This window comes from Toxoplasma gondii, chromosome IX, assembly GCF_000006565.2.
Source record: "Toxoplasma gondii ME49 chromosome IX, whole genome shotgun sequence".
Classification (NCBI taxonomy): Eukaryota; Apicomplexa; class Conoidasida; order Eucoccidiorida; family Sarcocystidae; genus Toxoplasma; species Toxoplasma gondii.
Window position 1 is genome coordinate 6,265,852 of NC_031477.1, and position 17,337 is coordinate 6,283,188.

The following is a 17,337-nucleotide window of genomic DNA, read 5'->3' on the forward strand; positions in this document are numbered from 1 at the left end:
ATCCTTCCAGGATTCACAATTTACGGTCAGTGCCCGCGCGCTGCGGGGTCGTCACAAAGTGTACACAGAAAGCAGCTTGTGCCCATTCTCTTCAGCGCCCCCCTTTTCATACAGTTCTTCCTAAGTAAGTGGCGTGTAAAGAGGAGGGCTGAAGGGTATGTAAGGACAGTTTGGGGAGAGAAACGCTGAAAAGGGAGGTACATTCCACAACTTCGCACTCCAACCGAGAAAACGCAGGGGGTGATGTGCGTGGCGACCAGAAACAGGGAAAGGAGAGAGAGGAAAAAACACCCGTAGAGAGGAAGCCGCCTCCTCTCTCGCCTCTCGCCCTCCTTCTCCCGCTTTCCTCCTTGCTCACCACGCAGGCGCGCGGGCTGTTTCGCCCGTTGCCCCTGCTGTTGCTATTATACGACGCCCCCCTCTCAACCTAAACTTTGTTTACCATACCATGCATTCGCCATAAAAGCCGAGGCCACGTCGCCTGGCGGCCCAGTGCGAAAAGATGCCCATTTGCCGACAGCTAACGTGGTGATTCGCAGTATAGAAGCTTATAGTGTTCTCGGTGTTCCGTTGGCATGCCGGCTACATAAGCAAGGCGAGACAGCGGCGATCCGCACAGACTGTTATTTCTGAAGCAAATGCGGTTGCCACCGTCAGCTGGAACCAAGGCGGTATGTGAGTCGTATCATAGCCTGCTTCAGTAAAGCACAGGAAAGGAGCCGCACCGAAAACAGACGGGTGGTTGCGGGTGCAAGAGACAGAATGGCAAAATAAGAGTTTACCCAGGGTGGAATAACAGGAACATTACTGAGTGCAAACGAGGTAAATGAGTGTATTTTGGCGGGTGTCGGAAGTGAAGAAACCCCGTTTTCAAGTGACTGTTTTCCGTCGCACTTCGGAAGTGCCTTGCGTGTCTAGAAAAGTAATTGAGCATCCAACATCACATGAGCACCGCGAGGCTGTTTGTCTAACAGGTTCTTCCTTGCTTTCTTGAGGCCTGACGGAAGAACGCGTTCCGACGACGTGGATGACAAGCGGAAGACATGCTGGCGTCAAGCTGTACGAGCTTAATGTTCAGCTACCTCACACCGAAATGGACTTAAAGGCAACGTCAGACGGGGAGAGTATGCTTCAATGAATAACTGAAGATTTTCGGGAGAAACAGCAAGTGGAACAGCTATTTTCTCTCGAACGCTTCCACTCTAGTTCACGATCAGTTTCCACCATCTTCAACACTTGAAGCACTGCATGTGGTGGACAAGTGCTCCGCCAGCCTCGGCATTTTTAATCTCATCTTGCGCACTTCCACTTCATTCTTGTGTAGAGAAACGGTGGAGGCAGTTGTCTGTGTTTGAAACAGCTCATGGTAGCGAAAGCAAGAGGAAAATGCGTGGCCAGTACAGAAATAATTTTAGCAGATGAAGAGGGAAAACCTGAGATGCTGTGAAACGGTCGAGCTGTGGGACCCTGCCTACAAAGTAGAGTATGTATCACCAGCAAAACTCCTTCTGGATATCTTGCTGAGTCCCGTATGACAGAGTCAGTAGTAAATCAATAACCAAGAGTTCACGGTGACTGTGGCACGAGGGCGAAACGACCTGAACGGCGTTAAGAAACCAGTGCACACGGCATTCCCCAACTGGTTATCGATGCCTGAAGTTTGAGTTTGGGTATTTGCCGATCGGCGTACCTCTCTACGCGCGCGGTGGGTACAGAGCCATCCATGGTACAGGAGCTCAGTGTCGTGTCGCTTCAAAAGGCAGAAGACACACTTTCTTGGTCAATATGTGGAACCGAAGGGAAGGATGTAAGTGCTGTTGAGTAGTTTTTATGTTACCAGTGAATCACTAGGCGAAGCGCAATTTAACCGCCTAGATCAAAGCAAGGAAAACGCTGTAAATGACATGTTCTTGCAAGTGTTTTCCTGAACGTGTTAAACTGTGGCCACACATGAGTTGTCTCAAAATAGTACTATCAAAATGAGATAAAAAAACGTGTCTCTTAGCCCTAACCCACAGGGTGTGTGTCGTTCCGCAACGCCATGAAAGCAAAGCGACCGCCTTCAATCGTCTGCGCGCATAGAAATAACCATTCCCCATCTCCATACAAACACGGGAACATCGGTAGGTGGGTGCGTTAGGAGCATGGAGTGAAAAGACCCCGGCGGCCGCCTCAGGAATGTGCTGCTGGCACATTTCCAAAAGATGTGTGGCTGTGCGACGTGTGAGTACGGCTCCCAATTACACACGAACCACTCTGTCAACGAATATGGTTCAATATTAGTTTTGTCACCGCCTGTGGCCGGGAAATCTTGTGGATGTCCAAGCAAACTGACGTTCGCAAACGAAGTGGCGCAAGGTCTGGAAGATAATTCCCCAGAATCACTTCAGCTACAGACGGTTTTGGTGCTCGGCCGAGGGTCACACAGGTGAGCATCCTCCGGGGCCAACCCTCAGCACTTGCTAACATGAGTTATGTGCTTTCTCTGCAACACTCCCGCAGCTATGGCGTGTAAGAGCCCCTTTATTGGATCTGGGAAAGACAGAGACTACTACACAATGCCATGAGGGTCCTTCGGTTGAAATCTGAGCTGTCCGGTCAGCTGTGAGAACGCATTGCCTGTCAATCAAACATAACTCTGAAGATTTTGTAGAAGAGTGGATTGTTCTGATGCGCCATTAGCTGTGGCATCGAAAGCACACGAATACAGTCCCAAAATTTTAGCTGACGGTGGGGTAATGCGTGAGACGCGAAACACATATTTAGGCAGAATCCTTTTGCCCCTCCCCTGAGAGGTTTGTTTTCACTCAGGGCTAAGGTGTGTCGGTGCACGCTGCGCAAAAGAGGCCATAGTGGTATCGCATCGAAATATCAAAGGGATGAATGGATGTATTTGTCGCAGAGCGCACGCATTCATTCAGTACAAGGGAACCGGCGTTTATACCGTCGACCGGTCTCATCACCTTTACGGAACAAACCGCCACGTGCCCAACAGTGAGGAACGAAAGTGGTGGGCACGCAGGTACACTCCTCTAGCAGCACGCAAGAAATGTCTGTTGTGTCCTTTTTCAGCTCCTCATCTCATCGAAGAGTTTCTTGAGCTTGTCTCGCAGTCCTACAACAATGTCTTTCGATTTGCTTTGTCGACGTGTCTAGCTGGCTCGAGCCTGAGTACGCATCGTTTCTTGAACCATTCACTTAACACAGCTGTATGCATTTCAGAAGCTAAAATGTTGTCCTCGATCCTGATTTCACTACCCCTCAGCATGTGCTGCCCACGCTCGCCGCTTCAGCGTTGGTTCATTCATTTGCGAGCCCAGTGACTTGCACCATATCCGTCAAGGCGCTCCACGCAATGGAAAGACCATTCACACTATCGAAGAATCGACGTTCACTCTAGTAACCCAACAACAGTGCACTGAAGTGTCTTGACACAAGCTACTCCAATGAGATCACCTTCACTCGTCCTCCTCGGCATTAGTGACGCGGTTAGGGTAATATCCTAGGGCCTGCACGTACACAGAGAGGCTATACGTGCGAACTCAATTACGGCACGGCACTATACTTGTGTCTTTCGCATACACCACGCAAGCCGAAAACAAGCCTCCCTCCGTTACCGCCCGGATACCGACACTCGTCTACAGCGCTCGAAGAATTTGGAGCTTTCCAATTGTTCCAGAAATACCGTTGAGGCATATGCGGGTCGGAGATGTCCTCGTCGACGCGGATTTCACTAACGCACCGGATGAACGGAAATGCAGATCGGTTCATCCTAACCACTAGAAACGAACATCGCATTCTGCCTTATGCGTTCGCCGTTGTAGGCCTAGTTGGAAACTCTTTTCCGAGGCATTCACTCTCCTCCCAAACTCTCGATAGATCTTACCTCGTAATGCTTCTCCATGCTGTCGTGGAGTGTGTTCACGTACTGAGGGTCATCCACGAAGTACCGGTACGGGTTCATGAAAGTGAAAGGTAGGCGGCCATAGTTGAGACCCCGCTTCGGGCGCACACCCCACGGATGACTCCCTAGGTAATCTGGTTCGTTGTCCACGATTGAATTCTGGAATCGAAGAGCGAAATTTCTGGACAGCAAGCAGGAGAGGCGTATGCCACAAACCGGATTTCCATTTTACATCAGCAATTAAAACAATCACACAAGACGCACGGAAATGCCACAGGCACATCGAGAACTTGACAAACTGGAGAAGCTTTGCCGATGATTCCGCTAATCGAAGGAAGATGCTTCCTTTTGGCTGCAGAACGCCCGACACTGGAAGTGGAAGAGAAACTGTTCAAAATCTCCTGGGAAACGGCAACCTCTGAAGGGTGGTAATTCGGGTGTTTTGCTCGGCTGCTTTTCGTCCATATTTTTTACCTGAGATAGTGGTTGTAGTACGGAAGCGAGTAAAGGTGATGCTGCCACCTATCGATGAAATGTCTGCGGGCATCTCCTCGGCGGACACTGAAAGCACAAGGGAAGAGAAGGTAAAAGCGAAAGAGACATCCTCCTGGCTTGCTCGCCGGCACACTACTTGTTCTCTCAGTATTCATCGTGTCTCGGCAGAGTGGACAGCATCGTACACCCTCCCTTTTTCTCACCAGATGTCGGGATTGAGCATCAGGTGTCGCAGGCACATTGTAGCCGCGCATCCCACAGCAAAGAAAGAGACGAAAAGGTAGTTGTACTGGACGGGGTCCGCGAAGTAAGCTTTGTAAAACTTCTTCGCATACATATCGACCACTATGTGGTCGGTGCCCCGGGTGCACCAGTTCCCGAAGATCGCTCGCAAATGTGCCGCGTTCATCTTCCCCGAGTTCAGAATAATTGTCAAGTGTGAAAGTCCTGGAAATATGGGAAACGGAACACAGGGAACCGTGAAAAAAGTTGAAAACCCCAAATATCCTGAACAAGCGTGCACGTGCATGCCAACAAAGGGAAGGGTTCTACGACTGCCAACCCGTGTGGTGCTTGCCGCTATCGCTCTCACGGTCGATATCTTTCTTAGGTTCAATAAACAGGGCGGACGCGAAGAAAAACCGAGAACTACCAGAATGTGCACTACACGATATTTCTCACCAGGTGGGACGGGCTTCTCGCCCCGGTGGAGGATAAGCACAGACAGGAAAAAAGTTATGTTGTGACGCGAGTCAGCAGGCAGCTCACGCGAAAGCTCTGCCACAGTCCGGAATCATAAGGAACTGAAGGAAGAAACACGTTTCCATTCAACATCTCCCTGTTTGAGTGGACGGTTGAATTTGCTGAGAGGAGGAAAAAGCCGCATGCGATGGCAGTCAGCGGGCACTTCATGGTCAGCCGCGGCTGGGAGAACCCCGTCTACGGGGGTCTAATCCTGGCACGTCGTTACGGTGGCTCTTGGAAAAAGTAAATTTAAGTGACGTACTGCTCTGGGTTCGCGGCGGGCTGTTCCTGGTTCCATTGGCATTCGTGAGAGCGCTCACGCTAACATCAGCTGAATTTCGGCAGGGCTGTATCGGCTTTGCAGTGTTTTCAAACGCTTGGCGTGCACTGAGGTTGTCACTGGTTCGTCATCAACTGGTATTCGTCAAGGCTTAGTTCTTCCGAAGCTCACACATTTTCACAGAAGACGTGCGTACAGTTACTGACAATCTGTCAGAACTAAATAACCGAGGAGTGTGTACTTCGAAGATTTCTCTGGTGGCTGCAGCACAGGTCATATATCACGGGCCCTTTTTTAACGAGTTCTAGCGTTTGTCCTTCAGCGGTGGAACAGCATTTGGGTTAAAACTCCGATCGCTAAGGAGTACCTGTTCTTGTTGTTTGATAAGGAATGAACTGATGCATGCATGAGTTGCGCAGCACCGTACATCACTTCCAAGCAGGTGAAATACTCGTCGAGGTTGATAGCGATAGACACACTGGACTTCACTACATGCCTGTCCTGTCGTAGCTCCTGTTTTCTGACCAGTGCGTAGCAACCTGAAGGGACATGACAGAACATGCTAGAGAATATTCAACGGTGTTGCGAACCGGTTGACCGGTAGGGTTTTCTGGGTGTAACAGTTCCGTCAAACCAAACGCCGCTACCGGCTTTGTGAGGACGATGTGGTAATTGCTTTGTACAAATCAGTATTGGTGGTTCGGAAGTATACATAGATGCTTCTAGCCAGGAAATGCCTCGCTCTTCTTCGAAAATGAAGAGTCAGCTCCAGCGAAATCGTGGTGGCCGCCTGTCCTTCGCCAACTCCAATGAGACACTACGACACAAGGGCCACCGAAACGGGATTTATCTTCTCATACCAGGGTAGTGGTGCACGCAAACAGATGAGCTACATCTTTCCACTTGCAGCACGACAGCAGGTAGTTCACTCAGTCTGTGTCACACGGGGAACTGCTACACTGAGGGTTCGATACGGGGTTCTGAGTTCAATTTGGGGCTTCCGAGTGTGACGGTTTGAAGAGGTGAGCCGTACACCGCCCCCATCACACTTGTCGCTTGGAGACCAGAAGGAAATAATTTGAGAACCGCTGCGCCCGGAGTGCAACACCACACAAGTCAACGGTCTGTTCTTGTGTATGTGTTCAGCTGGCTAAAGAGCGTCTGTCCTTCAGGGTGCGGAGTAGCTACAGCTTAGTCAACTTTAGTCGCTCACGCTCTGAAATGAGTCAGTGAGGCTCTCGTTCCTTTTCGCAGTAACCCCTTTCTGTTTACACCAAGGCTTCAGGCTGAGCTAACTTCAGGCGGCCGCGGACGTGTACTTCTGCCGCTAAAGTTAAAGTTCTGCCCGGTGATTTCTAAGAGGTCATCCACAAATGCGTCAACGATGCAAGTATTTCTCTAACTCCAGTCTAGTATCAAAGTGTATGGAAATCACGACGGCATGTCTCACCTTCAAAGCATCAGGCACCAGTGTTAATGTAATGTAGAGTGCTCACGTGCATAGATGTTCCCCGAAAGTTAACACTTTCGGATCACGCATGTCCGGAAACGAAAGTTCACAGTGGGAGCGTGACGGCACTTTGTGGGGTTCCGCGTGTGCTCTCCTGCTTTCAAAAAATAGATGGGCGGGCAAAGGAGCACAGGATTGGAACTGACAAAGACGTCACCCAGAGACATAAAGGGAACGTTGAAACAACGGGGTTGACGTCTAGCAGTCCAAAATTTGCGCTTCAGGACCGTAGACAAAACGTTATTCATGGAGTAAAAGGTGCTTTTCAATAGTCATGATGAGGCGTGTAGAGAGAATCAGTTTGTGCAGGCTTGGAAGTGCAGTTGAACAGAGTTCACTAATAAAAGATGCTGCTCCCACGTACTATCGCCTCCCTTTCTCACGACAGATTTTTTGGGTTGTGGGGACGTCAGCGCCAAGTGCAGCTGTGGAAATGTCCATTCATGTCTCACCTGTGATCCTGTTGATGACAAACAACGCTTCGCGCAAGAGGAGCGGGTTCATGTCGTCAATGTGATTTGTCTCTGAGTGAGACGGAACTTGTAAAAGAACTCCTGTTTGTTTTTACTTCTCTTCTGAGTTGTTCTCTTCCCGCCTCCCATACAGCTTCCGCGGCAACGGCTTTAAAGGGTTGTCGTTTCGCAGCAGGTCAGTCATTATATCCTGTATCAAAAAGCAATTTTCTCAATTTGCGCAGGTACCCTTTTTCCGCAGAACTTTTATCAGGTGCTACAGTCGCTAACGGGAGTTGATTAATTTCACCTTGACCAGCGTTTAACACTGGCAGCAATGCGTCAGGAACAACCTCGGACGCGCACCATTTAATTTTGAAGACATCCTGACTGGATGCTGCAACGAGTCTATAGAGTTTTGCATCGCCTTTACATGGAATGATGACAGCTGGAGTCGCTTGTAATATAAGGTGTGGTATTTATTCTCTGTCGGGACCGTATAGGCCTGAGAAGACCGATTCTGGCGGTAGTCAACCAAGCACATGCGTTTTTGCTTCCCCGGTTGTCTGTCGCGTTTATGACAATGGGAGACGACCGATGTAGAGTATCCGAGAAACACGTAATGCGGCATCCGTTCCTGCCTATTTGTCAGCTAAGGTTTCACAGTATGGTACTGTGTGCGTTTTGAATCGAGTAGATTCTGCCCGGAATATCGCGGTTAGGATCTTGTGGCTTTTCCTCTGCGAAATGAAATGCATACACCAGCATTTGGCGTTCTTGTTCTGGCATCGATGCACAGGGACACTGGCAGCACTAACATGGCAGAAGTGAACAGTCCCTGAGTGATCCCTTTGGCCGGCTGCATTTTCGTTCCACGGAAGCCTCTTTCCCTATACTGGTAACATTTATTGTGAGAAAGTTGACCTCGACAAAAATCGAGCACGTTTGAGAATCTGTTCTTGAACGCGCTGCCATCTTAGTCCGCGGAAGCCACCAATGTATTGAGCGGATGCTAGTTAGTATCCAGCAATGTCTACTATGACACGAAGCGAAACCTGCATCTTGAAGGGGGGAGGTGGCACAGCGTCACAAGCCTGACACACGCACGAATAATAGTTCATCACTTCATCTCACATTAATGTGATTATTATGTCCGCACACAACCGACAGATAAATAGCGGTTTATTCGTGTAGAGGCTATTCCTGAAAGATGGCACATCCAGGGTTCAGGGGCGTCAGATGAAGCCTTCACAGGAACCACGCTTATATTGGTTTCTTGTCAACAGCACGGAACACATCAAGGCGATTCACCCACTTTGTTTAAGAGACCAGATCGAAACACAACGTGAGTGTTCCGCAACAGTTCTCACCACTTCTACATTGTGACCACTTTTTGATACTGCCTGAGACTTTCTCTGGACAAGCATCAAGACAAGCCACCCAGTCCCTATGAATGCGCTCATGTCCCTTTCCTCGAGCCTCGAGACACTGGGAGAATGATCTATTCTGGCGTCTCATAGATGCGCATATCGGAGCACCATGGATATAGACGCGTGCATCAACTGATTTAAACAAGAGAAGGTAGACAGAAACAGGACATCGTCGTTACCCACGTGATTCAGTCGAGTTTCCTCAAACGACCTGCCTTCAGAACATACATCTCCTGACATGTATACACATATGTATATATATATATATATGACTTGCTCACTCCAGTAGAATAACTGTGATGCATTTCGTTCTGCTGTTTGTATCTTGCAATTTCATATGGTAGAACACTGGGGAATGCTTGCTTCCAAAATTTGAACTTCTCCGTTGCTGTAAGGTCGGTCGTGTCCGGTGGTGCATGCGTAGTCTCGGACGTCTGCACGAATTCCTTCGCCACGTGCTTTTGATATCCCAGTTGTTCTCAGGTAATTTTTTGAGGGTACAGGCCGCTACCGAATTCACAGCAGGTGTTCTGCGTACAAGCACTGCTCCTGTGAATTGTCTTTAGGCGTTTTTTAGGCACATTCCACGACTGCTAAATAGTGGTCAAACATTTAGTGGCATATAAATCACTGTATGAGCACCTATGTGGCTACAAAAGGTAACTCAATCTTCAGGCTGGATCTGAATGCCATGAACCAGCCCTACCTCTCGGTCATCAAACGTTTCGTGGGGGAACTCAAGGCACAACCTGAATTAATGCATCAACACGAAAGGTAGGCGAGTCCCCTAGTTTTCATAGATGAAGACATTCTTTGAGTAAGTTCAACAGTGTCCAGATCCGTTTTCAGGAAGCGAACTGGAGGTACGCTGAAACGATTTGAAGGGAGGTACCGTCAAACCACGAGGACGCTAACCGACGACGCTGTGGGCCGTACAAGAAGTCAGGTGTAGAACGGCGGTGCTCACATATTTGCACAATGTTTTCCACATGTTCTTGAGCAGGGCCAAAGATGGATACGGATACAGAGGTGAGGGACAGGTCGTCCATGGACTCCTACCCCCTTCCCAGCAACACTCGGTAAACGTGTTGTTGAAGCCATATTAAGCCAAGAAGGAACACAAATGGTTCCACTGGAAAACCCTTCGCCACTTCACTCACCAATCGATGCCATAGTTATGCAGAAACAAATGCTGTAGACATGACCAGCTACGTAACTGAATCAAGACTAGTCATTAATCCAGGATTTCTAGGAACAGCACTTATTTACCTACAGAAGTAACCAAGAGGCAGTGACGACAACAGATACAGATACACAGACGATGCCAGGGAAGCGACTTTACTAATGCGTGTATTGGCGTATACATACATGTACATGTGCAAATGTGTACGCGCATAAGCAGGCGACTAATTCCAGGGACAGACAAGAGTTTGCAAAAGTCTTCGCTGCAAACTTCTGCTGAGATATCCTCGGCTCCGACAAGGCAAAACAGACGTGAAACCACAACAGTCAAAACCCTTGCTGACTTTCCCTCGAATAACGGGACTCTATCTGAAGTTAACCAATGTCACTGAGTTAGAAGAATATGTTGCAACACGGTGGCAACGCCGGCGGTACTCACCACCAAATTTCCAGGCGAGACAGAAGCGAATTCACGAAAATCTACACAGAGACGCACCTAAACGCGAAGAATAGTATGAAGTAGAGTAGTTTGTCTTTTCAGAGACAGGTAATATGACCACACTATTATATCGCAGCCATGCTTGTTGACACCTCTTCCTACATGCACACAAACATATGTCCAGCTATGTGACCTAAACATTTGCTTAGACAACCCCTTGCAAAAGAAAAATCAGGATCCTGTCAGACCAGTTTCAGAGTAACCCAGGGAGGATGCCCATTAGTGTGACGCTGCTGCGAGGCCCCAGTTGACTTCATACAGACAGTGTAGCCATGATTAATTGCCACTCCACCGTCGGAAAATCGGACCTGCATTTGACCTAGTTTTGACCGACGAGTTACGCTATCTTCTGCCTTGCTCCTGATTTCACATCCGGAGCTACTTGCATATGGAGCATACCTCATAACTCTGCTATCCCTTTCTACAGTCTGAAGGTACCAGGGAAATTAGTTGCGAGTCTGCTCCTCCTGTGAGAGAGTTACTGCCCGAAAGGACAACACAAGTATTGACCGACAAGATTCCAAAGGGAGGGTTGACTACAGCGTGGACGTTTTAGGAGATGGTGTGATCTACCATGTACACCATTATACTATACATGCGTGTCCCCTCACATTTTAAAGCACAACTCGCCATTCTTCTTCACTGGCATGCTTTGGGCGGGGAACAGACGAAAAAGTGAAATATAACCGAACTTACAACGGCCGTTTTCACCGTAGTCACCCATTGGCAACACTGTCGAAGCACCGCGGCTTCCGACAGCGCGTCTGCAGGAGCAAACTGTTGCACGTTACTACATGCCGAGCTTGTATCAGTGCCGGCTTGAGTGCGCCCTGCGCTCGCTTGTCCTTTTTTAAGTGTGAAACCCAAATTTGATAGGTATTTAGACTTCCATGCTTTCCTAAAGAAACTTTTGCCGTGTGTTGAATGCGGATGACTGGGTTTCTTCGTACCTTCCGTCACAACTGACTTCCCCTTTGTGGGACGCGGCGGGTTTTGAGAACGGCCCTCCCGAGGTCGAGACGAGAAATCGTTCTACACTGGACTGCCTAGGATACCGTTCGTATGCTGTTGTGTTGTGATCCACATATACTGGTCCCAAATCTGCTGTTTTTCCTTTTCCAAACCGTACGCAGGCGCTTTCGAGCCTGCCGCTGGTTACGGAGTGCCCTGTTTCGCGGACTAAAGAGTCTCATCTCCTCCTCCATTGTGCTCTTTTCCTTGCAAGATGGCGTCTGTAGACAGTCCGTCCATTTTGCCTGGCCGACTGACAGGGACAGGGACAGACAAGATAGCTGTGGTTCCCAGGAAAAGTGTGAAACGGCTCTTTGTTCAAGCAAAACTCAAACTACACCATAATGGCGCACGTCTGCTTCCTCTCTGTGCGTTCGTCACGATGATGGCGATTTCTTTTCTCCTGTTCGACATCTTCTCTGCAAATCCGACCTCAGTGGCGGTGGCAGATGCATATCCTTGGTTTGACGACATGGATGATGTGGGTGACGAACGCTATTATTCGCATTTTCTATCGGAGATGGATGATGACAGTGTAGAGTCAAGATATCCCCCCGCGAGCGGTGACAGTAGCGATAACTCACCCTTCGGGCACTTCCGGATAGACTTTCGTGCGGGCACAGGAAAGGTGTCTGGCCGAAGACGAGGGCGCCGAAGAGTACCGCCTGCCGTGCACCGCAGGGCGGCCATGCGTCGCCGCATGAGGATCGACTTGCTGGCTCTCGCGGCGCTGTAAGTAGACGAGCAGTTTCATTTAAGGCTGGAACAGACTTTCACCAGTAGTACATACACACTGCATTATGGTTGCGATTCTGGAGGAGCACAAAAGCAGAGCATGATCATTTGACATCGAATGTGTAGCGCGACGTATCAATTGCTTAACTACCTCCATATATGTATTTGGCATTGCCTATAGATGATGTGTTCTCCTCTTCTATGCGAGATAGAAATCAGTTCTGGTAACACTAAAATCTGTCTGTTCTCTCTTTCCATTCCTTAGTTAAGTGGAGCTACTTGGTACATCTTTTCTGCACGAGGGCTTGGTTGACGAGGTTGATGCTTCATTCTCCTGGAAGGGGGGTTCATTTGCACAAGCAGTGCCTGTGCAGAGTCTTCGGTCTACGAAAGTAGTCTTTTCGTGTTGTGTTGCAGAGGGGGAGTGGCGACTGGGGTGATGCGGTGTCAAAAAACCGGGATGGCGGCACCGTTTCATTGGGAACACATGGGAGCGAAAATGATCACCCTTCACCCCGACGAATTTGCGGTGGATGCACCTGTTCATTGGTGGAAACACGCATCATGCTCTGGAATTTCGGGTTGAGGGCGTATCTCCACATCTGCTTTGTGGTGGGGACTTCTCACATGTATACAAGTGACTGACTATCGAAGACATCTAGAGAGTTCTGAGATTGCATGTGGAGAGACAAGCTCTAAGTGAAACTCTCGTCTGCCACAGGGAAGTTAAAAGACAAGCTGAGCACATCCCTATTTGCCGAAAGGCTTTACCGGTTCCCGTTTTACCACTATAATGCTAAAGCTGCACTGAGGACCGCCATGACCGCCGTTTCTACTCCAACACGCTATGTGAATACAATACCCTGTGTCAGTGAACCTGTTTTTATCCTGCATTGGCTTTAGCTTACTGACTACGAGAAGGATTATCTCGACTGTGTAAAGAGACAAGCCACTCCTGCGCTGCCCGGAGCATATCTGTAGAACAAAGCGGCTTTATCACTGGGTAGACAGAATCATCAGCCGTTCTCTTGCTTTGTGTGGTTGTGGCCATGCAGCATCACTGCCTGTTCTGCTGCCTTCCTCTGGACTAGAAAACTTCAACTCAAGCTCCAAGAAGAAGAAGCAGCTGTCGAGGCGCTGCAGAAGGACAAACGTAAGTCATAGAGCTGTCTGCCACTTTCGTTACCATTGCCTTTGCAAACTCCAGAAATAGACTTTATCCAACGACCCGTGGGTATTCAGTCACGTATGTCGTGTTGAATGGTTTGTCAACAGTGTTTCTTATTTTCGAGCGGCCACGGCGTTCCTTTGCTCTCGTCAGGGAAGTAAGTTGCGTGAAGGACAAGCATAAGCGTTTACTGGTTGAGGCTAGCGGTTCGGCTTGCACATGTAGACACTCAGGCGCAGTGCATGCAGACAAGCTTCAGTGCCTCTGACCTCTACAAGAGTTGGGAGTTGCTTTATACAGTTCGCGTGTCGCTGGCCAAATCTCTTGGATTTGCGGCTGATTTGCAAAATTGTCTTTGTGCACGACCGCCAGAGACTATGCATCCGGTAGACAGCGAGCAAGCTTGATCTCAGGGAAGGGAACATGACAATATTGAACGGGGCGGCAATATTCTGACACTTTTTGATCTAATCAGATCACGAGTAAGGCAACGTTGCTAGTCAGCACCGGTTGAGTTGACATACGTGCGGCGAGGGTACCCCTCTACTGCTTGAGAGTGAGAAGAGACACACCGTCGTCTGGCTGGTAATTGGGAGGGCTCCCGCTTCAGCTTTGTGGCGTTTGACAGGAGCTGAGGGTCTGAGTGTGACATCACGTGGGGCAGTGACGCAAAGAAGGACACACGAATTCAGCTACGACTGCGACGGTTCCGAATCCAACGCTGAGTCGTTCTGTAGCCTGAGGGTGTCTTCCATGGGAGGGAGATGAATAGGCAGGGTGGGGGGCAACTGGGTTCGCGCTGCGTGAGTGAAAACCCATGCAAGCGAATTCAGTATGCCCGCACTGATGTGTCATCCAGACCCAATATTATCATGTTCAAAGATGACACGAAAACGGCGAACATTGGTTAACTCTTTCCGTTTTATACCGATGGATAGATAGGCTCATGAAGAACGCCTCACACGTTGCAGTTCCTCAAAGCAACTCAGGATGCAGCGGACATACCGGAAATCAGGCTGATGTACAACGCACCCACCCTGAGTGCAATGAACTTCTGTCGCTTGTAGCTCCGTAAAGAGCAAACGTTTCATGCCGATGCCCTTCGCTACCATATACTGAAATGCTGCCTTCTATAACGTTGGCCAGTCTGCGGGTCACACAGACGGGGGCCGTGAATATTACAAGCACAAGTATCGGTTTCAGGAGAATTCATGAACTTATTTAGGATGTGTGATTTCTGTGGAGCCACGTTCGGGTTGCCTGGAGTTGTTGGCATGGCTCGCTGGCATTAGTGTAACTAATAATAGCCATATTAATGTGGTTATGAAAACGTTACTACAGAAGGGCGACAACTGAGCGCTAGCGGGTCTAAACGGCGGCGCTCAATTTTCCATGCATGTGTATCAGTGTCCGAGCGATTTATTTGGTGGAAGAGCGTAGCAGAGTATACGCCTTCTTTTGGGATCTCCGTCTCCATTTCCCATTATGCCATACACGAATTAATTCGACGAGTTCCGTGGCGTCCTTCTCTATTCACCAGCTTTGCGTCAACTCCCTTTGCTACCCGCTTCTTAGGAGCCGCAAGAACTGTGAAGTAATTACCCATTTTGCTACGACTAGAAACTCGCTATCATTTGCGTGGCGAGTTTGTGTGGATCAAAGTGGATGGAGTTGTATCGGTTCAGCGTTGTCACATGATGGATGTTATCTATTGTGTTGGAGATCCGTTCAGTGATTGCTGCTGCTCCTATGAAATATCCATCTTCGTTGCTGAAAATGATACTGAAGCAGTGCTTGTAGGATATCTGACAGGGCGTCTGTGTTTTCTTTGTCGTAGTCGCTGCCCGCCCAGGAACCATGTTAAGAAGGCACTTGACTGTGGGGCAGTACGGAGTAATTGTGTTGTGCCGCAGACTCGAAATCGGGTACGTCTTCAGCCTCTCGTGGTTGCGGGTTGACACGGGTGCCACTATTTGCCTATCGGTAGTTTCGTTCATGATGCTGGGTCATCAGCTGCCCGTAACGGTTTCATCTACACATGTGGCCAGTAGTTTTTGCCAATAGCAATGAGGCAAATTCTCAATGACATTATGTGATGCTGACGTCTCCTTTAGCGACACGGAAGTAATATCAGGGTTTCCTCGTTTCACAGCGCGGGGCACGTATGAATCATTATCAGGCTGTGCGCCCTCTAAAGTTGGTTTTTTTCGATGTCTCCTGTGGTCCGCAGATTCTTGTTGGAGTGGCGACCATTATCGTCGCTGGAATTCTCGTAAGTTTACCTGCTGGCAGCCAGGTAGCGTAGGGATTTGTGGTTAATTTTGAAGTTAGCGTGGTGCCTCAAGCGAGCTGGTCCTTAAATGCTCATCATTCACTCCAGCGGCATTATCTTAGTACTTTGGTACGGTGTGGTCTCGTAGGCTTGTGTTTCACATCCATGTTGTACGTTCAGTACAGTTTAGGGCACTCGTTTTAACGCAGCTTCGTACTCGCCGCGGAGACCCTTCTCACACGGAACTAACGGCGTCGACCTTCATTTCCCCCGTGGGCGTTCACATATGCTACCATTTCTCTCCTGCTCCGTGTTTCTTCTTGGGGGCGTTTTGCCGCAGTATCTCAGTATAGTAAGACTCAATGACTGACGTGGCACTGGGAGGGGGGAGCCTTTCAACGAAAGGCCCGGTTCGCCAACTACGCAGTTCCGATTCATGGTACGGGCGCCTCGTCTGTAGCTTGACTAGCCGACCAGGATGGAAAAGCCATTACTATATGTAGGACGAAAACTGAAATCCGGTGAGCAGTGACCTGGTCGTGTTACACTGCGTCCAGAGATTCGCTCGAACATCGACTCCTCTAGCAGAGCAGAAGGAACCACGTGGCAGCTAAAGATTAAGTGCATATCGAAAAATACAGTTCGTTTCGCCGTCACATGTACTGGTGGCACCAGTCCGCAACGAATCTGGAGCTCGTCATGGGTGCAGTCGATGAGCTTACGAAGCTGGAAGGGTTGTATCGCGCACCATCAAACAAAGATTATATCTTGCCAAATTTTCATGGAGCGCAAGCCTGATCGTTGTCTTTCCGAGCACTGCCTCGCTTCACTGATCTCCTGTGCGGTTACTGGAGGTGGCCTTCCGCCCCAAAGGAGGTGCGACCTTACCGCTTCTTTTGCCAGAACAGAATACCGCAGCACTCGAGCAATCCCACACATAGATATCAATTGTTGTTGTTCTCCTCCACGTGAGAGTGTGGCAGTCCGTTCGACGCCACGGTGGCGATCCGATTTCGGAGCGGAGACACCAGTGGCGTTCGAGGACGGTGGTGACTGACTGGAGACACTCCGAACTGTGTTTATGCGAGTTGCTACCATTTGGATCGTGACGTGCGGGAGGACGGGGTTTGTGGGGCTGCGCACGGCGGCTCTGGAGGGAGCGGCGGAGCGCGATTTGTCGGGGGAGGGGCAGGAGGAAGGCGTGAGTGTACGAGACCCGGTGCTGCTGCGACAAGGGGGGGAGGGGGATGAATGACAAAGAGTGAGTTCTCCATGTGTGACGTCTGCGCGTGCGTTTTTGTGGTGGATGTCGACAGGATGCCGTAAGAGTTTGTTTGGTGTTTTCGTGTATGGTCGGTTGCCCGAGGCGCAGATCCATAACTGTGACGTACGGCAGAGGACGTGTTATGTCGTTTGGAGCATCAGGACGTGGTGGCCAGCTGTTGCGAGGCTGGTGAATGATTGCGTGAATTATGCGGGTCAGTTGTGAGAGTGACGTATTGCCGTGGCAGATCAATGTTCGATGACGGTGGAGGTTGTGCGAAGTGAGGAGGGAGCGGCGGGATGGGCACTGCAAGACGGGATGGCTGGGGATCAGGCGAGTGGCGCGCAGGAGGAGTTTGGAGGTGGAAGGCGGATCCGTGAGTCGGCAGAAG

At 49.6% G+C, this 17,337-nt stretch overlaps 2 protein-coding genes across 2 annotated transcripts; one reads left to right on the plus strand and one right to left on the minus strand.

The window, feature by feature from the left end:
* Positions 1–2,600: 2,600 nt before the first annotated feature.
* Positions 2,601–5,246, minus strand: TGME49_306670 (hypothetical protein). The gene is made up of 4 exons (XM_018782495.1): positions 4,603–5,246; positions 4,379–4,465; positions 3,887–4,085; positions 2,601–3,509 (listed from the first exon to the last, which is right to left on the minus strand). Exons 1-4 carry the CDS (start codon positions 4,926–4,928, stop codon positions 3,459–3,461), a joined length of 663 nt encoding a protein of 220 aa, XP_018636185.1. The 5' UTR covers positions 4,929–5,246; the 3' UTR covers positions 2,601–3,458.
* A 6,115-nt stretch (positions 5,247–11,361) lies between these two features.
* On the plus strand, positions 11,362–15,936 carry TGME49_306680 (hypothetical protein). Its single transcript, XM_018782496.1, has 3 exons — positions 11,362–12,239; positions 13,298–13,395; positions 15,641–15,936. Exons 1-3 carry the CDS (start codon positions 11,722–11,724, stop codon positions 15,727–15,729), a joined length of 705 nt encoding a protein of 234 aa, XP_018636186.1. The 5' UTR covers positions 11,362–11,721; the 3' UTR covers positions 15,730–15,936.
* The last annotated feature ends 1,401 nt before the right edge of the window (positions 15,937–17,337 follow it).

Excerpts from the sequence above, each read along its gene's own strand:
- TGME49_306670 (XM_018782495.1), bottom strand. The coding sequence starts at position 4,928 with ATGCACGTGCACGCTTGTTCAGGATATTTGGGGTTTTCAACTTTTTTC. Across the intron at positions 4,086-4,378 it reads TACTACAACCACTATCTCAG|AAATTTCGCTCTTCGATTCC; the intron begins GTAAAAAATATG and ends CTTGCTGTCCAG. Across the intron at positions 3,510-3,886 it reads GCATGGAGAAGCATTACGAG|GCCCTAGGATATTACCCTAA; the intron begins GTAAGATCTATC and ends GTGTACGTGCAG.
- TGME49_306680 (XM_018782496.1), top strand. The coding sequence starts at position 11,722 with ATGGCGTCTGTAGACAGTCCGTCCATTTTGCCTGGCCGACTGACAGGG. Across the intron at positions 12,240-13,297 it reads TTGCTGGCTCTCGCGGCGCT|CATCACTGCCTGTTCTGCTG; the intron begins GTAAGTAGACGA and ends GTGGCCATGCAG. Across the intron at positions 13,396-15,640 it reads GGCGCTGCAGAAGGACAAAC|ATTCTTGTTGGAGTGGCGAC; the intron begins GTAAGTCATAGA and ends TGTGGTCCGCAG.